General features: G+C 43.4%; 1 protein-coding gene across 1 annotated transcript; it reads left to right on the top strand.

The window, feature by feature from the left end:
* Positions 1 to 3118: 3118 nt before the first annotated feature.
* WNT1 (Wnt family member 1) lies at positions 3119 to 21336 on the top strand (the record flags this gene model as incomplete). Its single annotated transcript, XM_081316232.1, has 4 exons — positions 3119 to 3219; positions 9714 to 9967; positions 17077 to 17342; positions 20848 to 21336. The coding sequence occupies 4 exons, from the start codon at positions 3119 to 3121 to the stop codon at positions 21334 to 21336; spliced, it is 1110 nt and encodes a 369-aa protein (XP_081172358.1).
* Between the last annotated feature and the right edge of the window lie 5423 nt (positions 21337 to 26759).

Raw genomic sequence — 26759 nt, 5'->3', positions numbered from 1 at the left:
CACAGGACGAAGGGAACTTGATGCCGGCAGCAGGTGCTCCCTCAGATATCCCAGACCCAAGCCATTTAGGGCTTTATAGGTCATCACCAGCACCTTGAATTTCATGTTATTTAATGTTAATATCACTGGCAAGAAAGATCTTGAAATATGCATTAAGCCGTTGTTCAGTTTTGTCTGATTAAAATGGGTCTTGCTGCAACAGCTTTCTAACTGATAGATAATAACCACCTTTTTAAAAAAAAGTCATTAGGCCAATGCAAGGCTTCATTATACACTTTTGCATTGGCCTAATGGCTTTTTTTTAAAGGTAAAGTTATCATGTATCAATTAGAAAGTGGTTGCAGCAAGACCCATTTTTTTTAACAGAATTCTTCAATGGATCATATATGTAGCTACCAGGATTTTATTTCTTCATTAAACAGTCTCCTGAATTGCTTTTGGAATGGAAGTGGATGTGTTTGTGAGATATGGAAGCCTGAATTTCTTGATCTTTCTTTTCCTTCTGTGAATTGGAGCACAAGAGGCCTGCTTCAAAATCTGTGTGAGAATTAAATATATGAATTAGCTGCAGAATATCCCTCGGAAGAAATAATGAAGCAGTGAAATGCTGGGATTCCATTCATTTTTCATCTAATTGAAATTACTATTAGTACTACTATTACATATAATTAAAGGAGAGCTGGGAACTGGCAATGAAAAAGGAGGCTAATTTTCCCAGCCAAAAATTATTCCCGAGGAATAGGACCCACTTAGATCAAGCCAGGTATTTCAGGTGAGGCTAGCTAAACGTGCAGAACTGTGAACCAAGTTAGTTTGAAACCACCCAAAATTGTGGGCTACAAAAGAGCTCTGGCAGTGTGAGAGGATTAGCTGCCTAGAGTTATGCATTGGTTAGAAGCGTGTGAAGTTTTTATGTGTGTGCGTGTGGGAAGAGAATTCTGTATCCTGCTTTTGTTTATATGTAACTGTTCATCTCTTAATAGCTGCCATGTCAAGGCATGGTGAGTGTCTGAAGAGGCCATCAGAGAAATAATGATGACCATTATGAAGCAGATTGCCCATTACGCAGAAAAGGGTAGCCAGCCATTTTTCCTACAAGGGCTACATTTGGTCCATGCATGCCATATTCAGGGAGCACATTGCAGAAGATCGGCATAGTCCGGACAAAAAAAGTCATGGAACTAAATGTAAAATTACAATTTAAAATTTACCCTGATTCAGTGATGCTTTGGAGGGCTAATGCATGCCAGCATTACCAGGGACAAGCCACATGAGAAACCATAAGCCAAAGCTTCTGAAGGGTGTTAAGACTGTCTTCAGCTTCTCATCCAACTAACCTACATTGGTCTTTAGGGAGCGGTGTTCAGGAGACTTAAAGCCCCCTTTCCCTTAAAGGAATTTAGGGGTCCAAGAATTAAGAGCTTGGGTGGCGCAATAGTTAGAATACAGTATTGCAGGCTACTTCTGCATTCCACTGCCAGCAGTTTGATCCTGACTGGCTCAAGATTGACTCAGCCTTCCATCCTTCCGAGGTCGGGAAAATGAGGACCTGGATTCTTGGGGTGCAATATAAACTGTAAACTGTAAACCGCTCAGGGAGGGCTGTAAAGCACTGTGAAGCGGTACGTAAGTCTAAGTGCTATTGTTATTGCTATTAGCCCACATACATAGAAAGATGCCCCAGAAGTTTATGGATTAATAGGCAGAGGACGATAAAGAGCACAATCGCATCTCACCTACCGGAATTCTATTGACATCTAATAATAAAAAAATAAGATAGAGAGGGAGAGGGAGAAGGAGAAGGAGCCCTTTTAAATGACGCAAAGCATTAACCCAACTCAGGACGCGGGACGCCTCACAGCCCGGGTGTCTTTGCAGCTTCTCGGCGGCTGCTATTTCTCGGGCTGGAAGTGCGCCGTCGGGGCTGAGCGCGCAAGTGGCAGCGTCGTCAACAGCTTTAATTTGCTCCATCTGCTGCTGACCCCCCCCCCTCTCTCTCACTTTCTCTCTCTCTCTCTTTCTTTCTCCGCCACCGCGGGATGAAAGGAGGCGCTGAAGACTTTGCAGGCCAAGCCCAAGCGGGGATGACGTCTGGCTAGCGGCAGCCAAAAGACTCCGGAGAGGAGGAACGAAACCACCGCAAAGCCTGGCCGGCCAAGTGCGGCGAGCTGTGGGAGTCCCCCGGAGAGAAGCGATCCCGGCGGGATGGAACTGCAGGAGCAGAGGCGGCCGTGGAAGATCTCGCTCAGGGGCGATGCCGTGACGGGCTCCGCGTTCCGGCTTTTCCGTGCCTGCGCCCGGGACGGCTGCCTTCCAGTGCCTCTGCGCTGTCTGAATTCTCCTTCACGTGGGTCATGAAGGACAGAGCAAAGCGACTGGCGGCAAATTCTTCGGAGCGAATGACTGGTCGTGGTCCCGTTTTGGGCTGGGCTGGGGTGAGGCACTAGGGTGGGGTGAGTGACGAGCATGAGGTAGCCTCCCCTCCTCCCGAATGAGCGGATTTCGGCCTCTCGGGACTCCAGGAACTTAATCTGAAGCGGAGGGGAGCGGCCCGTCAAAAGCCGCCTTGCTTTTCTCTTTTTTACAGCCCCCCCCCTCCCCGTCCGCCTGCCAAGCTGTGATGCGTCCCTTTTGCGCAAGGGCGCATTATTCGCGGGCGCGCACCGCGCCGGGTCTTCCTGACTGGATGGCTCACTCCATGGCGACCCTCCTCGCAGCCTCTATAAGAAGCCGGCCCAGGCGAGGGGATCGCAGACATGCTGCAAGGAGCTCTCAGCTAGCAGGACGCACGGCGCTTCTCCCCCTCTAGCGTCTTAATTTCTCTTCTGGGAGTCATCAGCAGGCGGGATTGCCAGAAAGTGAGGCCCGAGGGGACTTTTCTCCTGCAGCTTCTCCCTTTTTTTCCCTCTTCCTATTCCTTTCCTCCCTCTAAAAACTTCAACTTGGGCCACATCTTCTTGACGAGCGACGGCCGCTTCCCGGGCGCACGGTGCGCGCCTCGCCAGCGCAGGGCTTTGGAGACCGCATCGCCATCCCACCTCTCCACCCACCCATCTATCATTCGCCGCTTCCAACCCCCCTCCTGCGGTCCCGCCGAGCAGGCAGGGCAGGCGAAGCGATGAGCCCCGTGGCATTAATGCTAGGCTTGAAGACCTTGTGGGTTTTGGCTTTTTCCTCTCTTTCCAACACTCTAGCGGTGAATAACAGCGGCCGATGGTGGTAAGTGCGCTTTACGCGCGGCTGCGCCTTTGGCGAAGTCGGGTCGCCTTAGTAAATGATGGGACGGGGTGGGAAATCGAACCTGCTGCTGCTTCGCGGCTCCCCAATTGGCAACTCTGTGCTGACCGAAACTCGGCTTCCGAAGCAGTGATGAATGGCCAAGTGGAGAAGCGGAGTAGATTTAGGCGCTGGTTCTCGCCCGGCGACCTGGATCTCTGCTTCTGTTTCATGCTTTTATTTATTTTAATTCCATTTATATCCCGCCCTTCTCCGAAGACTCAGGGCGGCTTACAAGCTTAGCAGTAGCTAAGTGGAACCTTAGAAAACCTGAGCATCCGGCTTTCGTTCGCAAGAGACGAGGCTAGGGTCCAAAGCCCCCGAAGGGGTCTTTGGCTCTGTCTGCACCGGATGATCAAATTTGTAGCTGGAATTGGACTGTGTACGTTTTCTACCAAAGAATTACTAATAATTATTACTACTTCTACTTTTGCCTCTACAAGGCTATTTGTTAATACAGAAATGTTCCCCCTATAACTAAAGTATGTTGCATTCTTGCTATAATTATTTTTTTTAATGATGTGCTATTTACTGTTGCACTACTTCCATCACTACTAATGTTTTTACTCATGTGTTTCATATCTGTATTTTTTTCCCCCATTTTCTTTGCATGCCTGTTCTCGGACAAGTCAGGTAAAAATAGTTCTGCGGTTATTTCCTCCAATCATAGCTCAGAGAAGAGAGATACGACTCTCTTTTTCATTTTTGATTCCTGAAGGTCCTGCTGAAGTCCCTTCGTGACACCATGAGAAAGCAAAGGAACCCCATTTCAAAATTTCAGCCCCTCTCCTGAAATATATGCCCGATTTTTGGTCAACTGGAAGAATCAGTAGAGGAAAAGCAATGAGCATTTCAGTAAGCTTCCCAGCCAAATGGAGGTTTCACATCCAATTCAATGGCTGTGTGCCTTGTGGGTGTGAATACCCTCCAGTATAATTTTTATTGCCAGTCATCAGAGATTTGGATCTGGCCACTCATCCAGCTGCATAACTCATCCGGTCTCTTGCCCGAGCACTAGCATTCTGCATGTGGAACTGAAGCAGCAACATGGGATCTGGGAAGGGTAGCTGTGAGATCCCATGAAGTGGTGTTGGAATCAGGGCAGGTGCATGGATTCTGAAATTGCCAGATGCACCTGCTCAGTACAAAAAAAGAAAGAAAAAAAAGGGGATGGGGTGAGTTATAGGTTGATCAATGAAAAAGGAATCACAGTTAAAATAGAAGTGTCCCTTTCTCCAAATGTGTGGAGGCATGTATGGAGAATTCCCATGTTTATTTAAGGTTTTTTTTAAATCCTTTCTTTATGAATTAATAAATAAGTCAGCAAACATACCTAATATTCCTTCCTTCCTCCTTTTTTCTCCACAAAGACCCTGTGAGGTGAGTTGGGCAGAGAGAGAGCGACTGACCCAAAGTTACCTAGCTGGCTTTCATGCCTATGGCAGAACTGGAATTCACAGCCATCTGGTTCCTAGCCTGATGCCTTAACCAGTAGATCAGACTAGCAGCGTTGCATGGTCTTTTCTGAAAGGAAGTGAAGATTACGTTCTAGGTTTGGACTGAAAGAAGAAAAGAATGCCTATTTCTCAGATACCACTAGAGATCGTTATGGTTTGAGATGCATAACTATTAAATATCTGCTTTCAAGGGTAGCATGGTGATACAGTGATGACGAAGTGCATTTGTGTCCCATGTGTGAAGAAGATACGTTTCTTGTTTCCCATTTCAAAGAAGAGTATTCTAGATCCTCTAGCAATAGTTTCAAGTAACTGGCATATCTTGGACTATATGCATAAGCCAACCTTAATTTTCTGCGAGGAGATGAAATACTCAATAGCCTCAAATCTTAGAGGACCCAGAGTCAGCCCTCTATGAATAAAACTAATTCTTTCATTTGTGTTTGAGCTGGGCAAAAAAAAAAGAAAGAAACACAATGCTTTTAAAACTTATAATGTAATCCATATATTTGCAGAGGTTCCCAAACTTTGTGGCACAGGAACTTCCCACAGTGGTTTTCTGCCGGGAAAGTGAGGAACAAAGTCTTAAGAACATATTTGCTTCCACTTGTCCAGAACAAACTGAAAATGATCACACTCGTGCACACACATGCGTGCACCAAGTTGGTTGTGATTCCTTGGAGGGAGAGTACTGACCTGTAGTTTGGGACAGCCTGCTCTAACTCTTTGGAGGCAATACAATCCCTCCATCCCATATTTTGAGGAGGAATTCTACAATTTTCCAAGCTGTTTTAGCTATTAAAATGTCTCAGATGACATATGTATGGTACCAAATTTCAGGGCTGCAGTGCTTTGGAAAATTAACCTAACCATTTCAGTACTCCAAGTGAAGTGAGTCAGTGAGTGAGTCAGTGAGGCCCAAAGGTCCTTGGTAGTACTGGTTAAAAAAAAGAGAGAGAGAGAGAGAAGGATTTCCATGCTTCTTAGTGCGAGAGCCTTTTTGTTCCAGCTCCCTGCCACCAAATTTGGCAATAGACTGGAAATCCTGAAGCTCACTGTTCTCCCCGAGATGTGGTGAGAGCCCCCTTGGCTTTGACAGACTGGCCTCTGCTGTAAAATCTTGTGAATGAAAGGGTTGTGGGAATAAGGAATTACGAGAGACGCAAATTCAGCTGTTCTGTCTATGGAGATTCTCAGTCATCCAGGTCATGGTTGTCCCAAGGGTGTTTTTTCAAAAGGTAACTGGACTTTCTTGGTTTTTCCTTGAAGATGTTTCGCTTCAGTTCAGAACTGAAGACGTTTCTTGGATGAGAAGCGAAACGTCTTCACGGAAGAACAAGAAAGGCTAGCTGCCTTTTGAAAAAAAAGCATCTTTGGGTTCAGCTGTTCTGGTTGCTTAGAAACTGGATGCCTTAGAAGTGTTTGTTTTGACCCTCTTTCACATTTAGAGTTCAGTTTTTGGGGAGCACTTGGACCATGGTATGCAGCATTACAAATCCCTTTACCATGTTTTGAGGAGGAGATGCACAAATAGCTTACTGGGAATATGTTCTTCCATCACAAAGACTCCTAAAACATACACGCACCGTGTTTTAATCCCATAACTCAACAGGAAGTACTTTCACTCTGTTAGTATGCCTGTATCATCTATCCATCTGTCAGTCATCCATTTTTAAATTTGTTCTGTTTATCGAAGATAATTTATGAGTGGTATAACTCGTCCTTATTTGAGGTCTCAGATAAAGGTCTTCTCCCTGTCACAATTCCTTCTGAAACGTCAACCGGATAGCAGAAAATAAACTGAATGAATAATAGAGCACAGTGATCATTTATAAAATCAAGTGTCCAGCATGTAAGATTATTAAACAGTTTATTTTCGCCCAGGCACTGGGCAAAGTGTTTTTGGTTATGGGAAAATAAATGTTTTTGGTTTTGTTTTTTTTAAATTTTACTTTACTTTTATCCTGCCTTTCAGGATCAAAGGTGGCTCCCATCAAAAGGCAGCTGACAATAATAATCAGCTGATTCTTATTAATAATTATCAGATTATTGTTGCTTTTCATGTTGAAACATCCACGTTTAAAAAAATAAAAAGCTTAGAACCATCACTATTGTAAAGCAAAGGAAGCCACAATTTGCAGCAGCCACAAATTGAACAGTCATTTTCTGAATAAGGCAGTTCATGCAGTCTTCCCAAAACTCTTGCCCTTTAGATGAACTCTAATCCTTCCCCCATAATTTTCCTTACCTAAAAATTATGCCAGTTGGATTGTGAATGGACGGAGAGTGCAGGGCTGGCTTATGGTACCCTACAGGTTTCCCTTTCCTTCAATATGAGCTCCAGTGATGAAGTCTGCTACTGCCAATTGATGAATGTTCTTTCCTGAAATGGCATGACATTAGAGCTCCTGGCTCTCCATCCTAGAGGTAATAGGGGATCAGGGTAAAGAGCTATCCGAGCTGCTGCCTAGAGCATCCGGGATTCTCCACCTGTGCAGAACAGGGGTGGTGGACGGCCGGACAAAGAGCAGCTGCTTGGATGAAGGAAATGAACAATGTTATTTGCAATCTCTTCCACTGGGTGGGACCCGGTGTGTAGTTTGACCCTTTCAAATACTAGGTACAGAACAGTTGCTTTCTTATTTTGCTGCCATTGTTTCTCCCTCTCTTCCCAGAGATAGTTATGGCCATTGTTTGGGGTGGGGTGAGCGGGGGGGGGGGGAAGTGTCTCAGAGAACCAGTAACCTTTTAAGGGAACCTAGCTCCCTTGTTGTGGGTGATATGTGGCTGCTCTTATTCTCTCTTCCCGTTGTGATTTGTAAATTCCAATTCTTTAAAAAAAACTTTTTCACTGGTGCTTTTGTATGTGTTTTATAATGATTTTTCTTATATTTTGGTACCCGATTGTTGTACCTGGCACCCCTTCGACACAGAATAAGTTCAAAATCTTCTTTGTGGGCCTTGTCAAATAAATATTTTAATATCTTGAATAGCCTGGAACTGCAGTTGTGTTGTGTAATGGTGGTTGAATTTCTTTTAAGCCTCACAATCAAATTGGGCTTTACATTTGTGCTTTACATGTCTTTTTGAGTGTGTGTGTTCATGGTGTGTGTTTGTGTGTGTGCATGTGTGTAGACAACACCCCCCCCCCCCAAACCGGCTATTGTTTTTTTATTCTGAAATGCTTTCTGGAATAAAAGTGAAGTGTAAGGATTTTATAAATAAATACATGTTTCAAACTTTTGATCCAATCTAATAACAATAATAAGAAGAAAAAATAGCTGTAGGATAATAGCTATATTTTGTATATTGATAATAAACCATTTATTTTTATTTAAAACTTTTATGTAGCTCAGCTAGTTGGTTAACAAAATAAATGTAACCAGGTTTAGATTTATTTCAGTAAACTGTTACTGTCCTGTCCTGTTACTGTAACTGTTATATTATCTGGTATTAATGGATTTCTATGGCAAATGACTGGAGTTTACAACAGTGTTTAATGCTATGGAGCTAGAGAAAGAAAACTGGGAATTCTGGGTGTTGCAGTTCTAACACATCTTGAGCATATCAAATTAAGGAAAGCTTGAGCACTAGAAATTTTGCATTTTACCCTCTGCTCTCTTTATGGATCCTGCAAGGCCTTTCTCTGCCAAGTAGAAGTCATGTACAGCAAGTTCTTTTTAGACAGCTTCATTAAGTAAACTTGTATTCCTCCTAGATGACTTTAAGTTGGGGACAAGAAATCCCCAGACAATATTTTCTTAATTTAAGGATGTCAGATGCCCTAGATTTGGAATATATATGGAATTCCCCTTTAGCTGTTTCCACATGTTTGGGGTGGCTTTGGCAAGAGATGGGAACACTCTGCTCCCCTCTTATTAATTACAGTAAGTAGATTGATTCCTCATCCACATGATCTCCTGCCAAAATCTGTCCAAAAACCGCTATGATTTCTCCATTGTCATGTATAGTGTGATCACCCCAGCTGCTATGATACAAGTGACTTGCAGAAATTTTTAATTGTTTCTAATTATCTTAGTGGGGTGCCCCACTTCTTAAAATATAATGTGTTGTGCACTTGGTTCAGAGTAAGAGAAGGACTTCTTTGCATCTGGACCTAGCTTTTGGCAGTTCCTGTCTAGAGAGGCTTTTCTGATTCACTCTTTAATTATCTTCCACCAACGAAAGGAAAAAGATGCAACTCATGGTTATTAGTTGATTTATCTGGCATGTTTTGATGGATCCTGGGATCTTTCTGGGAATGAAGCTATACTATGGGAAGATTTGATTTTTGTTCTTTGAATTAATTGGTAAGGAATTGATGTTAAGAGCTGTAGTGGCACAGTGGTTAGAAAGTAGTATTGCAGGCTAACTCTGCATTCCATTGCCAGCAGTTCGATCCTGACCGGCTCAAGGTTGACTCAGCCTTCCATCCTTTCAAGCTCAGTAAGATGAAGACCCAGATGGCTGGAGGCAATATGCTGACTCTGTAAACCACTTAGAGAGGGCTGTAAAACACTGTGAAGCAGTAGATAAGTCTTAAGTGCTTTTGCTTTCGATATGTCCATTTATGAATTTTAATTTTTCTCTTTTTCTCTTGTTATTTAATATGGATTTCATTGATTTTCTTTTTTGCCAATTTGGACCATTCTTTTATATATCACCAGGCAGAGAGAGTTCAAATATATATGTGTACACACACACACACACACGCACACGCGCACACACACACACACACACACACACACACACACACACACACACACACACATATATATATATATATATATATATATATATATATATATATATATATATATATATATATATATATATATATATATGATTTCCGGTGAAAACATTTGTATCCTGGCATTTTCCTGGTGCAGTTGGAAGTCTTCAGTCCATTCTGGAGCCCTTAGGAGTCATAAACCACCTGTCCCAACCACAATTTAATCCCCTTGAAACCTTTTCTTGCAGGGGAATCATCAACGTGGCCTCATCTACCAATCTACTGACCGACTCCAAGAATGTGCAGCTGGTGCTAGACCCTTCCTTGCAGCTCCTGAGCCGCAAGCAACGCAAGCTTATCCGCCAAAACCCAGGCATCCTGCACAGCATCAGCAGCGGCCTGCAGAGCGCCATCAAGGAATGCAAGTGGCAATTCCGCAACCGCCGCTGGAACTGTCCTACTACCCCAGGCCCCAATGTTTTTGGCAAGATTGTCAACAGAGGTAAGGAGACGGTAGGAAAAGGGGTTTGAATGGTGCTGGTGGTGGTGATGACAGTGATGGAAGTCTGTTCAGTTCTCTAGGTGAACTTCATGGATCTGAGAAGGTTCTTGGTCATATAATCTGGCTGACTTAGCAAGGGGAGGTATGAAACTAATTGTGTTGCACTGCTATGGGTTATCTGGCTCTCTAGTTTTTAATGGGGAGTGCTGCAAAAATGAGTAGTCAAGAAGAGCACACTTTTGCATACAGCACACTAGTCTCAAAGTCCCCATATTCTGTTCTTCCTTCCTAATAGCAACCAGGGACAGCTCTCCTGTGTAGCTAAGGGAAGCAGACACTTCGCAGGGCAGAGCTGGGCAAACAGAACCCACCCATCCACTTTATTGACCTACCACTTGGACCAGCCTTTTCACTGGGTCTAAATTTGGATGGCTGGTCCCATGGCCACTTCCACCCCTTGTAAGAGCTGCTCAAAGCAGTGCACTATCTGGCGCCTGTCGCTGTCACCTCTGAGAAGCACCACATACATTTCACGGGGTTGCTCTGTCCCTGCTGAAAACAGGAGCATGGAAAGAAGGAGCAAAGTCTCAGCCTTCCCCAAGCTTCAGGCCTTTCAGGGCTCTTTCCCCTCCAATGAGAACCTTTTACTGTACTTCATTTTCCCTCTCTAATTTTGCTCCTTTGCCAGGTTTTAACTGGTGGACGTCCACCATAGCAGGTGCGCCCATCCATCACAGCCTTCCACTTTCAGAATGTCAGCCCTGTAGAATGGTCAAAGGACCACTGACTTATGATGGTCAACTTTTTATGATGGTCAAATTTTTAAGAAGAGACTGGCCAGCCATTTGTCTGAAATGGTATAGGGTTTCCTGCCTGAGCAGGGGGTTGGACTAGATGACCTCCAAGGTCCCTTCCAACTTATTATTATTATTATTAACTTGGGAATAGCCATGAGCACTAGGGAAGCTGAGCAAGGGAGCCGAGTCAGGTAGTAAAACATCAGCCTACTGTTCCTCGTTTTGCTTTCTTTTTCCCAGAAACAAAATGTCGCAGAATTTTTCGTGGTGCTCACGCTGGCCCCTTCTTTTAAAGCAAACTGGCATTCACTGGGATGTGGCTTAAGTACATTTGTATAACTTCAGCATTTATTAAGAATAATATCAGACTTGCTGTTTTGGAATAGAAGCATCATGCCTTTGCAGTCTAGCTCACCTGGGCTGGTCAAGTCAGATGGCTTTCAGTGGGATTTCAACAGCTTAAGCAGACACAGGCTGATTAAAGTTTAAAAGATGATTTGGAGCATGCGTGGATACTGTGTACACCCTATAGTATGTTCCGTCAAATACATATTTTCTAGGAATGCATATAGTAGCCGCCACGAGAAGATGCAACTTCTTTAAGGAGTTGCTAATAGATGGAACGTGAGCATCCATGCACACTCTGAATCATCTTTCTTTCCTTCTTTCAAATTTGGATTATTGCACAGCCGTGATGATGATACTAATGATGACATCCCATTTTGGGGTTAGCAACTGAGCTCTGCTAACAGCATAGATCATCAGACTAATAGAATAATGTAACAGCAACAGAATAAAGGAGAAAGAACTGGAGAAAATCAGAAAATATAAGACCTGCACATAGAAGTGGAACAATGGTGGCAAAAGAAATAAAAGATAGTTCTAATAATAATAGGTGTCTTGGGTGCACCTCCTTGGTCTAGTGGTTAAAACACCAGGCCTGGTTTGTTGTTGTGGGGAAAATAGGAGGAGGAAGGTATATTGAATGTGTTCTCTGCCTAGAGTTATTTGTAAAAATAAATAAAATAAAATAAATAAAACATCTGGAGCGCCACATGAATAACATTGGCATTGACAAAATCACCATCAGTCAATTACAAAAGGCAGCTTTGCTTGGAGCAGCTTACATCCTGCAACAATATCTCCAACACCATCAAATAAGAGCATCTGACTATCCCAGGCCCTTGGGAAGGACTTGATAAGTGGATAAAAATGCTAAATCCCATCTAAACATCCAACCACAATGATAATAATATCCTATTAATAAATTGACACAGTAATACATATGATGCAGTCCCACATTAAAAAAGAAAAAACAGCAACAGTAACCAGCACACATACAAAGTAAAAAAAAAAACAATGAATCGAAGTGTGTTGCGATGACAGTCAGTATTAAAGCAATGAGTACAGTATGTAATTACAAAGCATGCTTGAGCTCTGTGGGTGCCATTCTACTATAGAGCCAGAGAAGTGTGATGTTTAAGGTGTTCAATTAGGATTGGAGAGATGCCGGTTCTAGTTGTCCCTGAGTCATGGAAGCGGTAACTTTGAATCAGTCATTCTCTCAGCTCAGGTGACCTCACCAGGTTGTTGTAATGGGGAAAAACAGGAGGAGGAAGCTCCTGAACAAGAAGATGGGATATGCATCTAAGAAATAAATAAATGAATAGAATTGCAGGGGTGGGGAACTATGGCTCTTTTATGACTTGTGAACTTCAACTCCCAGAATTCCTGAGCGAGCCTTGCTGGAAGTTGAAGTCCACAAGTCGTAAAGGGGCCATAGTTCCCCACCTCTGCCTTACCGGAAGCTGCCACTGATGGAATGGGGATGGAAATGATTTTCAGTCCCTTCCTTTTTCCTGGGAGCCTTCCAATGTATCCCATAAGATCGGGGGAGTCCCTTGGAGCAGAATGGGAGGGGGGAACAGCCAGAAGAATGGGTGAGAATCCCCTCCCCTTCCTGTTCTGCTGTTAGAATCTTGAACCAATCAACAAGCATTCCTCCAGTGGAGTGACAACAACTGTACGCCATTGGCTATTATTAAAATCCTGCTATATTACAGTCTTCTCACATTGTCTATAGGTTGCCATGGAAATAATATCTAGTGGGAAATCCTTTGGTTAATTTGACTGTTTGCTAAAGAGTATGCCTGATCATTGTGATAAAGTGAGTTCTGATGGCTGCATGAGCATGTCTGCATGAGCATCAATTAAGGCTGGTTATGTGTTTATAAACTAAGGAAATACTTTACTTGGGTTAGGAGGCTGAAGAAATTGCCATTTAGACCAGCCAGATTAAAGACTGCAGCTGAGAAGGGCACAGAGGACCTCTAAGAATGGATACTCCAGTGTGGTACCTCGGGTTCTTGGTGCCTTGTCCTCCCCAACCTTTTAAATTTATTTTTAAAAGTTTAACTTACAAATAAAGTGTCTGTGAACATAATGATTTGCCTTTAGTACAGGCAGTCCTCAACTTACAACCATAATTGAGCCCAAAATTTATGTTGCTAAGTGGGACATTGGTTAAGTACGTTTTGCCCCATTTTATGACTTTTCTTGCCAGAGCTGTTAAGTGAATCAATGCAGTTGTTAAGTTAATAACCCGGTTGTTAAGTGAATCTGGCTTTCCCATTGACGTTGCTGGTCAGAAGGTCGCAAAAGGTGTTCGCAAGATCTGGGGACATGGCAACCATCATAAACGTGAACCAGTTGTCAAGTATCCGAATCTCGGTCACGTGACCACAAGGATCCTTGCAATGGTCATAAGTCACTTTTTTCAGTGACATTGTAACTTTGAATGGTCACTGAACGAACTGTTGTAAGTCGAGCACTGTCTGTGTTATATTTTGCTTAGTGGAGCAGGTAGGCTATTTGGCATTTAATGCTCAGATCTCAGCTCTGTTGTGTAATCAGTCTCTTGGCCAAGTAGCCTGATTCTGAGTCTTTGCTTTGGGTGTTAGAATAGAAAACTGTGAATTCAAATAAATGATTCCATGTTCTGGAATCGAGGCACGATCGGAAAATATTTGTTTTCTGACTGGCCATGTCCATTTTTTTTAATTCCATTTATATCCCGCCCTTCTCCGAAGACTCAGGGCGGCTTACAAGCTTAGCAGTAGCCTTCATTCTATGTATATGCCTGCTTATTAGGGCTTTCACACACACCCCAAGCGGCATTATTACAAAGTCAGCTTATTGCCCCCAACAATCTGGGTCCTCATTTTACCTACCTCGGAAGGATGGAAGGCTGAGTCAACCTTGAGCCTGGTGGGATGCGAACCTGCACTAATTGCAGGCAGCTGGTGTTACTTAAGGAGGCATTAGCCCACTGCTCCACCAAGGCTCTTCATTGCGTGGACTTATTTAGAAGAGTCCCATTTCCCAATTTTAAATATCAGATAAAATTTGGGCTCTCTATCCTCAATTATTTTTTTTTAATTCCATTTATATCCCGCCCTTCTCCGAATTGACTGATGGAGGCCTTGATCCTTCTGTAGCTGTGCCTTTTCATGTTCTGAGCAATAAATAAATGACACACCTCCCTTCATCCAAAAGTGGGACTTGTAGTCACTGACTCAGAATTTCCTTATAGTGTGAAAACCTATGGTAAAGTGTGCAATTTCTTTCTGGCTAGAGGCCAACATTATGATGCCTGGCAACTGTCTAAAATAATCCCTGCCATTTTCTTGGCATGGCTTTTTGGAAGTGGTTTGCCATTATCTTCTTCCTATAGCTCCCAGGATCACCCAGTTTTGTGCCTCAGGCAGGACTAGAACTCCTGATCTCCTGGTTTCCACGGGCCTTAGTCATCACATCAGATTGGCTCTGAATTAGGACCTTGCTATATACACCTATTTCTCAGGCATAACTCACAGCCGTCCCTCAGGATTAATTATACGATAATCTCAAAATATACACATGTAACATGTTACCTCTAACTTTTGCTACCAAATGTTTGTCTATTGGTTTAGTTTTGGTTAAAAGATTTTAGCTGATTCACTTCTCTTTGAGTTCCCTTCCATCTGCTTCCTGGCTGGTTGAGTTTGAAGTTGAATTTCTCTAGTCTTCATTTGACATAGCAGTCCTTATCTGACATTGGTTCTCTTCCTTATCCCTGTCCAGCAACAAAACTGTAACTTGTGTATTGACCTTGTCCCCAGCCCAGCAACCATTCCAAACATTCAGAGCTGGGATTGTCCATTAGTTTTCATAGATTTTGTTAGATTTTATAGTAAGCAATTATTATTCTCCCTTTTCCTTCCCATCCCACTCCACAGAGAGCTGCAGCATTCCTTTCCCGCAAACTAAAACTCTATTAAAGGTAAAGGTAAAGGCTCCCCCGCACATGCGTGCTAGTCGTTTCCGACTCTAGGGGCCAGTACTCATCTCCGTTTCAAAGCCGAAGAGCCAGCGCTTGTCCGAGGACGTCTCCATGGTCATGTGGCCGGCACGACTAGATGCCAAAGGCGCACGGAAGGCTGTTACCTTCCCACTGTAGTGGTCCCTATTTTTCTACTTGCATTTTTTTATGTGCTTTTGAACTGCTAGGTTGGCAGAAGCTGGGGCAAGTAACAGGCGCTCACTCTGTTACGCGGCACTCGGGATCTGACCCGCCAAACTGCCGACCTTCTGATTGACAAGCTCAGCGTCCTAACCCACTGAGCCACCACGTCCCCTTATATGCAAAAGGAGCTGAGTGTAACTACAGGCAGAGTAATCCTTCTGTGTTTACTGTTGATGAGGAGAGAAAGAGCCACCACTTCCTAAGCCCCCCATCAATCTAGGTCCGTGGTGGTGAACCTATGGCACGTGTGCCACAGGTGGCACGCAGAGCCCGCTCTGTGGGCACGCGCGCCGTCGCCCCAGTCCTAGGCCTTCAGCTGGGTTTTATAAAACCTTTTTGCTTTAGGTCTCCGCCGCTGTGTGCAAAAAAAAAAGGTTCAATCAATCTATTTCAACTTCTCGCGGGGAAAAAAAAGATCTCGCAAAGTTGGAATTGATTGATTGAACTTTTTAGTCCCACCCAGTCTGCCGTTACCACCACAGCCACGCCCACCCAATGGGCCATGCCCACCCAATTGGCCATGCCCATCTAATTGGCCACGCCCACCCAGCACCCAACAATACATACGTGGGTTTTGGGTTGCAGTTTGGGCGCTCGGTCTCTAAAAGGTTCGCCATCACTGATCTAGGTCCTCATTTTACCAACCTCAAAAGGATGGAAGGCTGAGTCAACCTGGAGCCGGTTAGGATCGAACTCCTGGCAAGGAGCAGTGAGTTAGCCAGCAATACTGCATTCTAACCACTGTGCTACCCTGGCTCCTTCAACCTAACTTTGCTGCTGTAATTGATAGGAGTTGAGAAAAAGAAGGTTCAAGCCCATTTGTTTTATGAAAGATGGAAGAGTCATTCTCATACTGATGGTTGGGGAAGTTAAACATCTACCTCCATTAAATACTTCCCATGTTGGTCTCCTTACATCTCTGCACAGCATCTCACCCTTAAATGCCCCTAACGTATTCATTCACTTCTCTAACAAATGCAGAGGATACATAAATTGAGATTTCTTCTGGTATGATGTGCCTCCTACTCAACTCTGATGTTTGTTCAAAGCAATGTACAGCAACTTGAAGTGGCCTAATGAGTAACATCACCTTACTACTCTTATCACTGTTACCACTTTTTTTTTGCTACAGTTGCTACCACCATGATTATTCCTTGAAAGTAGTAATACCACTTTTTTGTATGAGGAAGAAAGCTTTAAGGAATGCTGCTGCTCCTGCATTGTCTCAGGAATGATGTTGTTGGCTCCAGGCACATGAGGCAGCCCTTATTATGGATTCACTGAGAATTACGGGTAGTCCTCAGTTTATGACCACAATTGAGCCCAAAATTTCTGTTGCTAAGTGAGACATTTGTTAAGTGAGCTTTGCCTCATTTTACGACCCTTCTTGCCACAGTTGTTAAGTAAATCACTGCGGTTGTTAATAACATGGTGTTAAGTGAATTTGACTTCCCCATTGACTTGGCTGGTCCAAAGGCTGCAAAAAGGAAATCACACGACCCTAGGACACTGCAACCGTCATAAATGTGAGTCAGTTGCCAAGTGTCTGAATTTTGATCACGTGACCATCGGGATGCTGCAACCATCGTTAAGTGTGAAAAACAGTCATAATAAGTCGCTTCCTCCAGAGCCGTTGTAACTTCGAACATTCACTAAATGAACTGTTGTAAGTCTAGGACTGCCGATATACTAAGCTGTGTTCAGTGCTGTTCCCCGATATGTTGTAATGGTCTCTCTTCTGCCTCCAGGTTGCAGAGAGACCGCCTTCATTTTTGCCATTACCAGTGCTGGGGTCACCCACTCAGTGGCCCGCTCTTGCTCGGAAGGCTCCATAGAATCTTGCACTTGCGACTACAGACGGCGGGGCCCCGGGGGTCCCGACTGGCACTGGGGTGGCTGCAGTGACAATGTGGACTTCGGACGGGTCTTTGGCCGAGAGTTTGTGGACTCCAACGAGAAGGGGAGAGACCTACGCTTCCTGATGAATTTACACAACAACGAGGCAGGACGTCTGGTAGGGAGAAGGGGGACCACTACGGGGTACGGGGCTTTATGTAGAATGGCATGCCTTGAGACCCGAGAACGTCTCAGGCTGGCTGAGGAATTCTGGGAATTGAAGTCCACAAATCATAAAAGGGCCAAGTTTGAAGACCCCTGGTTTAGGTGGATTATAGTTTCTGTGTTCTGGCATCTTGGTTTCCATTATTAGAATATGAGTACCTATTGAGGACATACAAATCCTACCATTTCTGTTTAAACATCTGCAGTCAAATTGTTGTCCATCTCTTTCAGGAGAATTTCCAACATAGCAAGATCTCAAAGAAGCTGTCGTCTTAAACTGGGTTTATTTATTTATTTATTTTATTTTATTTTTGGGACTTATATGCCGCCCTATCTCCCAAAGGACTCAGGGCGGCTAACAACAATAAAAACAACAATACAAAAGTTAAAAGAAATTAAATAAACAGCCCCAAAGTAAGTTAAACTAAACAATTAAAAATTAAAAACATTTTAAAAACCCTTGTCGTCAGAGCTGATGTCATTTTTCCCCAGAAGTTGCTATAAAAATTGCCCTACTCGGGCACAAAGAATTAGGACCACCAGTTAGGTTTCAGCATAGAAGATTTATTCAACCTTATACAGGCTGTCCTCGACTTAGAACTGTTCATTTGAACTTACAACGGCACTGGAAAAAGTGACTTATGACCGTTTTTCGCACTTACGACTGTTGCAGCATTCCTACGGTCACGTGATCAAAACTTGGACGCTTGGCAACTGACTCATATTTATGAGGCTCGCGGTGCCCTGGGATCATCTGACACCCCCCCCCTTTTGCAATCTCCTGACAAGCAAGGTCAATGGGGATTCATTTAACAACTGTGTTGCTAACTTAACAAGCACAGGGATTCACTTAACAACTATGATGAGAAAAATCGTAAAATGGTGCAAAACTCACTTAACAAATGTTTCACTTAGCAACAGAAATTCAAGTGAGTGGTCATAAGTCGAGGACTACCTGTAGGCAATAATCTGGTTAACTAAAAATTCAACACCACATTGGCACCAGATAAGGGTCAATGGAATTCAGGAGGGATTGGATTTGGAGCCCTTGTGGTAATGCAGTGACTCTAAGCTGATGATGCATTTAACTCTACTCCCCCAATGCAGTTTCCTTTTGTCCTACATCCTTGCAGCCTTCTGTGTGATATGCAAACCATAGTTGGCAGGTAATATAAGAAAAAACCCAAACTACTTCTTTACTACTAATTCAGATGACACAATGCAGTGAACATTTATGCCTTGGCACAAGGCTGGAACTGAATAGCATGCCACTGGAGCGCCCTCAGGTCCAGATTTTTGGCACAGTTCTTTGGGAAAACATTCCAATTAATCGATCAAGTTCTGCCTATCTGCTGCGCTTACTGATGTCCAGATTTGCTGCCTGACTTCATGGTTGAAAAAAAAGATTCTGGGCATGAGAATATACCTGGTTATTTATTTATTTATTTAATTTAATTTAATTTGTATACCGCCCTTCTCCCGAAGGACTCAGGGCGGTGAACAGGGCCATAAATACCAAAATAACCAAAATACAAAATTAAAAACAAATTAAACCCTAGTGCCCAAATGTAAAAATAAATTAAATTAAAACAATAATTAAAACCCAAACCCATCAGTCCAGGCCGGATTGTTCAAACAAATAGGTTTTTAGATCACGTCGGAAGGAGCGAAGGTCGGGTTATGTATGTTGCTTGGTATATTTCTTCCCTCTGTCATGCACACATGTGAACCTGGGCAGGGAAGTGTATGCTTGTTTGTTTTTACAGGGCCTAGATTGTGAGGATAGTAATAGCAACATGAGAGGGGTGGGCTGCGGTAATGGCTTGTCCCCTCCAAAAATGGGGCAAGCCTCCCTTAATCAGGCCAGCCTTATGCTTGCTAGCCAAGCCCAGAACCACAAGCTAGGCTGACGTGTGGGCTCCTAAACATCTGGAAGGAAATGGTTCCAGTTCTTTTAATTGTAATAAAAACCCCTTTGGAAAGAAAAACTGTGGGCTTGGAGAAAGACGTGCACATTTTTGGAAGCGGGAGGGGATCTGTGGTGTGTGAAAGGCGGGGGGTGGTGGTGGTCCCATTTGCAGTGAAAAAGGAAAGAAATCGACCTTGGAAAAGAAATTTGATAGCAGAACAACAAAGGGAGAGATGGTGCACAGGGAAAAACAGAGATGTCATAGCACCCAGCCATTCCTGATCACCCCAGGAAGCAGAAAAAATAGGACATAGCTTCTCAATGACCACCAATACTACAGTACCATATTGTTATTGTCACTGTCATCAGTGATGATTTGGGGGACTGGAGGCTAAAACATATAGGGAACAGTTGGTGGAATTGGGTATGTGTAGTTTAACAAAGAGAAGGGTGAGGGGTGACATGATAGCAGTGTTCCAATATCTCAGGGGCTGCCACAAAGAAGAGGGAGTCAAGCTATTCTCCAAAGCACCTGAAAGCAGGACAAGAAGCAATGGATGGAAACTAGTCAAGGAGAGAAGCAACCTAGAACTAAGGAGAAACTTCCTGACAGTTAGAAGAATTGATCAGTGGAACAACCTGCCTCCAGGAGCTGTGAATGCTCCAACACTGGAAGTTTTTAAGAAGAGACTGGCCAGCCACTTGTCTGAAATGGTATAGGGTTTCCTGCCTTAGCAGGGGGTTGGACTAGATGACCTCCAAGGTCCCTTCCAACTTATTATTATTATTATTATCATCACATTTTGACTTCCCTTCCAATTCCCAGAATTTCTAGACAACATAACTAAGACTAGGAATTCTGGAAATTGTAGTCTTCACAGCTTTGGAAGATGTCAGATTGAGAAAGTCTTCCTTAGCTTGTTCAAAGCCTGGAGAACTTTTCTGGCTATACAGATATTGAGGAACTAGAGTTCCCAGCAGCCTTAGCCAACCTGGACAAAGATGAACTTTCTGGGAGTTGCAGTTCAGCCGATTCGGGAAGATCTTAATTCTCTAGACCTGATTCCAGTCATCTTCACAGCTTTTATAATAGATCAGCTCTCTTTGCTCAGTGGAAAAACTGAGGCAAGGAAGATTGAGGCAAGGAGCCGTGGTGGCGCAGTGGTTAGAATGCAGCATTGCAAGCTAATTCTGCCGACTACCAGCAGGTCGATCCTGACCAGCTCAAGGTTGACTCAGCCTTCCATCCTTCCGCGGCCAGTAAAATGAGGACCCAGATGGTTGGGGGCAATATGCTGACTTTGTAAACTGCTTAGAGAGGGCTATAAAGCACTGTGAAGCGGTATATAAGTCTAAGTGCTATTTCTATTGGCTTGCCTGAAGCTACCTAGTGAGTTTGTGACAAGGGCATTGTTGGAGCCTGGGACTTCCTGTTTTCACCATAGATATGACAGGTGTCTCAACGTAGCGTTAGGCTTTGGGGGCAGGACAGCCCAGAGTGCTGAAAAGAGTATGGCTCTTAATACGTTTTTTGATCTTCTTTTTTCAGACCGTTTTCACAGAAATGCGCCAGGAATGCAAGTGCCACGGGATGTCAGGCTCTTGCACTGTGAAGACCTGCTGGATGCGTCTGCCCACCTTTCGGACTGTGGGGGACTTCCTCAAGGATCGCTTTGACGGTGCTTCCCGGGTCATCTATGGCAACAAAGGCAGCAACCGAGCTTCCCGCATGGAGCTGCACCATCTGGAGCCAGAAAACCCAGCTCACAAGCCTCCTTCCCCTCACGACCTGGTCTATTTTGAGAAGTCTCCCAACTTCTGCACTTACAGCGGCAAGACAGGTACAGCAGGCACAGCTGGGCGCTTCTGCAACAGCACCTCCCCAGCCCTGGACGGCTGTGAGTTGCTGTGCTGTGGGAGGGGTTACCGCACCCGGACACAGCGAGTCACAGAGAGATGCAACTGCACCTTCCACTGGTGCTGTCATGTCAGCTGCTTGAACTGCACCAACATGCAAGTGCTACATGAGTGCTTGTGAGCAAGGGAGAGGAAAGCAAAGAATGTGCTAGGCCAAGTCAATGAGAAACACCCGGAGAAGATGACCTCACAAAAAGGCTCAGGCTGCAAGGCACCCACCTCACATATATGCACACACACGTGACCACATGCTCATCTCCCTATTTCCCCACAGGAGCACAGTATCCTTTCTTGGTCCAGAAGGCAGACATCTTTGTTGTTACAAATATCTCACTTCCCTATCTTGGGTGAATCAACCCAGGCTAAAATGGCTTCAGACGTTCATGGGAATCAACATGGTTATGCATATATTTGCCAGGCCCAAGTCTGCAAGGAGCTCCTTTTGTGTTTTTTCATGCTAGCTGAGATTGTCATGTAAAGCTTAATTTAAACTAGATCTGAAAAATTCAATCCTGGGGTTTGTAGCTTCCAGGTTATTAGATATATTTTGATTGGTTGAAATCCTTAGTTCCTTTCTTTGTTTCTGGACCTCCTGGATGACTGGAATGGGGAGTGGGGTGGAACACCTTGGACTTCAGGCAGAATGGCTTTCCCTCATCTGAGACACACGCTCAGGTCCCAAGAAGTGTCTTCCCTATGTGTTTGACACTTTTCATTTTACAGACCTCACACAAGCTTCTCTGAACTGACTTTCAGGTGTGTAAGTCCTGTATATGAGAATTAGAAGCTAGAGCAGGGGTCTTCAAACTTGGCCTTTTTATGACTTGTGGACTTCAACTCCCAGAATACCTCAGCCAGGCATGCTGGCTGAGGAATTCTGGGAGTTGAAGTCCACAAGTCATAAAAGGACCAAATTTGAAGACCCCTGAGCTAGAGGGACCACATTTTCCCCCAACTACTTTTAATGTAGCACCAAGAAAAATGCAACTCAAAGCGCATCGTTAGAGCATTGGTGGTCTCTGAATAAATGAGGAAGCACAATTGAGCTGAAGGTTCTCCAGTGATTGATCCCATAATAATGGATGTCTGCTGATGTACGCGTGTCCATCTTTCATTTGTGTAATGGGATGTGTATAGCAAATTATCGGCTAATTATTTTCCATGGTATTAGTACAGGTAGTCCTCAATGTACAATAGTTCATTTAGTGACTGTGTTCAAAATTACAACAGCACTGAAAAAAGTGACACAATCATTTTTCACACTTAGAATCGTTGCAACATCCCCATGGTCGCGTGATCAAAATGTGGATGCTTGGCCCCTGCCTCATATTTATGATGCTTGTGTGATATCCCAGAATCATGGGATTCCCTTTTGTGACCTTGCAAGCAAAGTCAATGTGGAAGCCCGATTCACTTAACAACAGTGTTACTAACAACTGCAGCGATGCAGTCAACAATTGTGGCAAGAATGGTCATAAAATGGGGCAAGATTCACTTAACCAATGTTCCACTTAGCAGTAAAAATTTTGGGCTCAATTGTGGTCGTAACTCAAGGACCACTTGTACTGGCTCATTTCCCAACCTAAGTGCCCTCTAGACATGTGGACCACTGCCAGCAAAAGCATTGCAGCTCATTCTGCTATTTGGTCCACACGTCAGAAGAACAGCCAAGCTGGGGAAGGTTGTCCTAGAATCTGGCCTTATCAGGGGTAGGCAACCTTGGCTTTTTTATGACTCGTGGACTTCAACTCCCAGAATCCCTGAGCCAGCGTGGCTCAGCTTGGAAACCTCTCCCTTTTCCCTCAGCGTGGCTGGCTCAGGAATTCTGGGAGTTGAAGTCCACGAGTCATAAAAGAGCCAAGGTTGCCTACCCCTGCTTTAGGTGCTGCATCTGTTATCTAGCCAAGTGGCAGGAGGGAGATTTGAAATCTCAAAGACAAGCACTGTTCCAAGATCTAAGGAAGATGGGCAACTCCCCTTTAATTACATGTTGTTCCCTATGCTTACAACTATTCTCAAACACAATTTTTGTGCCTCTGTGTGGGGGTGGGGGACATGCATGCAAGGATGTGTATGCCTTCTGACTTATGAACTTTTTGTTAAGAAAATATGCTTCTAGAAAATACTGGTGTGTTTTTTTTTCTGATACTTCTACAAAAATATCCCTCCTTTCATTTTGCTCTCATCCACTCACTCAGAGAAACCCCCCTGGAAATAATATGCACTGAAGAAGTAACCGGGACTGCTAATAATTTTGCAGATGTGTGTAAATAAAATATTTATTGTTGCTTGTTTCATATTCCTTTAGGCCTGAAACAAGGTTCTTGCTCCTAGACGTATGGTTTCTGAATCTTTTTGCAACATTTTAGAGAAGAATAAAACATATATTTTTTATCAATTTAACTGAGCTTAATGTATTTGCTGCACTATACAAAGGAGCCAACATTCAAATGCCTGATTCTGGATTGCCTTGCATTACCTTGTTCCTAACTGTGCATTGATTGTGCACAGATGTGGTTGGCACCCTTGTTGAGGTTGGTGCAATTTATAAACATTTGATGCCTAATTTGAACTCTGAACACAGATCACGAAGTTCTGTCTGGCAGCTTTTGCTCTAAGCGCAATTATTTGCAGCTGAATGAGAACATATATTTGGAGAACTCGGCCAGCCATCAGTTAAAGTCTCCAAGTGTTAGATAATTTACCACATCCCTTGCTGATCTGTTCCAATATTACTGCATTATTAAAAAGCTGCATTTCAGTTCCAGCTTGAATTTATGTACAAGACTCCAAAGGTTTGACCTTGTTATGATTGGGTCTACTAGGTTAAGAAGCCCATCTCTTCAAGGAATAATGACGGGGTCAGAACATGTAAACAAAACCAGGTTATCATGGCTCATTCCCCACTTATAGCAAGAAGATTTTATTGAACTTTGAATAAGTAAACACGTAGCTCCAGCAAAGATAAATTCAGATTTGCCTTGTTAGAGAGACAAATAGTTACGTGATCAGGGATTGTACTTGGCTTGTTATTAAAACAGATTAAAATATTGACCCAGGAATGCCAATACATATTTTGATTTTTAAAAGAAGATTTTATTGAGAAATAAATCTTGAAAAATCTGACAACTGTCATTTTAGGCATTTACTGAAACATATTCCAAAGGGGGGGGGGAACCAGTTATACCTTTATGCACCTGAGCAGGTGAAAGGTCCATGCAGGGACCTGTCCATTCATCGATGGTGCTGAAAACGAAGTTTTGGGCCTAAGGTTTGTATGTTGAGCAGCTGAGGCAGGTTATTGGCACTTTCAACTACTCTGAGGATCTCTGCAGTATCCATACCTTTTGTTTCTCACTTTCAACTGCAGAGGGGAACATAACTTGGCTCCAGAGGAGATAGTTGGAGGAAACAAAACATTGGAGGACAGAAGCCTAGAGGCTGCATAGAAAGAACAAGATGTTCTTTATAGTGCTTCACAAGAAAGGCAACTTGACAGAGTTGAAGATGGATGGCAAAGAAGAGGAGCAGAGGCCCAGGTTAAAGGCCATCTTTGAGACTGGATGAAAAAATAATGCTATATCTAACCTACAGCTTTCAATCTTCAGCGATGCCAAAAATTGTTTCAAGAAGGCTAATACATATAGTATAAAGCAGGTCACATGCTTTCAAATGGCATATAAGGCATTTTCCTGTTTAAACAACTATGAAAGATCATTATGATACACCTGCCCTAGAGCTCAGAAGAAGATGTAAAGGGAGTCTGCTAAATTCAGGGCTATGGAGTAATTAGATTTGGCTATTGAGGCTAAAAATAGACAAGAGTCTGAGCCATATGCTTCCCCCTGAGTATAAGAGCATGAGAGATCAAGTGCCTCCTGTTCCAGGTCACCAAATAGGTTATGGAAGCTAAAAAACATCCATGGGTGGTAGAAGTCTTGCCTTTGAAGAATCATTTGTTTTTAGTTTGGTATTTGAATCTTAGGAAAGTTATTTGACCTGTAAAATCTCCATCCATCTCACTGCTTGATCCAGGACTTCATTTGAAGCTTTTCAAGGTTCTGCCACCATTGAGCAGTCTTGCCTTGCTGGTATCACAGCATTCACAAATTCTGGAGGCAGGTTGTTCCACTGGTTAATTGTTCTAACTGTCAGGAAGTTTCTCCTTAGTTAGTGCCACAGGGCTCTGTTCTGGGCCCAGTGCTCTTCAACATCTTCATCAACGATTTGGATGAGGGGATAGATGTGGAACTCATCAAATTTGCAGATGACACCAAGCTGGCAGGAACAGCCAATACTCCAGAAGATAGGCTTAAAATACAGGAGGATCTGGACAGACTTGAACACTGGACGCTATCTAACAAAATGAAATTCAGTGGTGAAAAAAGTAAGGTTCTACATTTAGGCAAGAAAAACCAAATGTACAGGTATAGTATAGGGGGTACCTTGCTCAATAGTAGTAACTGTGAGAGGGATCTTGGAGTCCTAGTGGACAATCACTTAAATATGAGCCAGCAGTGTGCAGTGTACAGCTGCCAAAAAAGCCAACACAGTGCTAGGCTGCATTAACAGAGGAATAGAATCAAGATCACGTGAAGTATTAATACCACTTTACAATGCCTTGGTAAGGCCACCCTTGGAATACTGCATCCAGTTGTGGTCACCACAATGTAAAAAAGATGTTGAGACTCTAGAAAGAGTACAGAGAAGAGCAACAAAGATGATTAGGGGACTGGAGACTAAAACATATAAGGAACGGCTGCTGGAATTGGGTATGTGTAGTTTAATGAAGAGAAGGGTGAGGGGTGACATGATAGCAGTCTTACAATATCTCAGGGGCTGCCACAAAGAAGAGGGAGTCAAGCTATTCTCCAAAGCACCTGAAAGCAGGACAGGAAGCAACGGATGGAAACTAACCAAGGAGAGAAGCAACCTAGAACTAAGGAGAAACTTCCTGACAGTTAGAACAATTAATCAGTGGAACAACCTGCCTCCAGAAGCTGTGAATGCTCTAACACTGGAAGTTTTTAAGAAGAGACTGGACAGCCATTTGTCCAAAATGGTATAGGGTTTCCTGCCTGAGCAGGGAGTTGGACTAGATGACCTCCAAGGTCCCTTCCAACTTTTTATTATTATTATTATTATTATTATTATTATTATTATTATTATTATTATTATTATTATTATTATTATTATTATTATTATTATTATTATTATTATTTTGCTTCTCTCCTTGGTTAGTTTCCATCCATTGCTTCTTGTCCTACCTTTGGGCGCTTTGGAGAATAGCTTGCCTATTGGAACACTGCTATGATGTCACCCCTCGCCCTTCTCTTCATTAAACTAGACATACCCAATTCCAGCAGCCGTTCTTTATATGTTTTAATTTAATTTAATTTAATTTAATTTATTAATATTTCTATACCGCCCTTCTCCCGAAGGACTCAGGGCGGTGTACAGGGCAAGAATAAAACAAGAGTTACAAAAATTAAAAGATAATTAAATACATGCCCATAAAAACAGTTGATACATTAATAAAAACCC

Source organism: Vipera berus (genome assembly GCF_964194415.1).
Source record: "Vipera berus genome assembly, chromosome: 2".
Taxonomy (NCBI): domain Eukaryota; kingdom Metazoa; phylum Chordata; class Lepidosauria; order Squamata; family Viperidae; genus Vipera; species Vipera berus.
The sequence above is the reverse complement of the archived record's forward strand: the minus strand, read 5'-3'. Positions and strand labels throughout refer to the sequence as shown.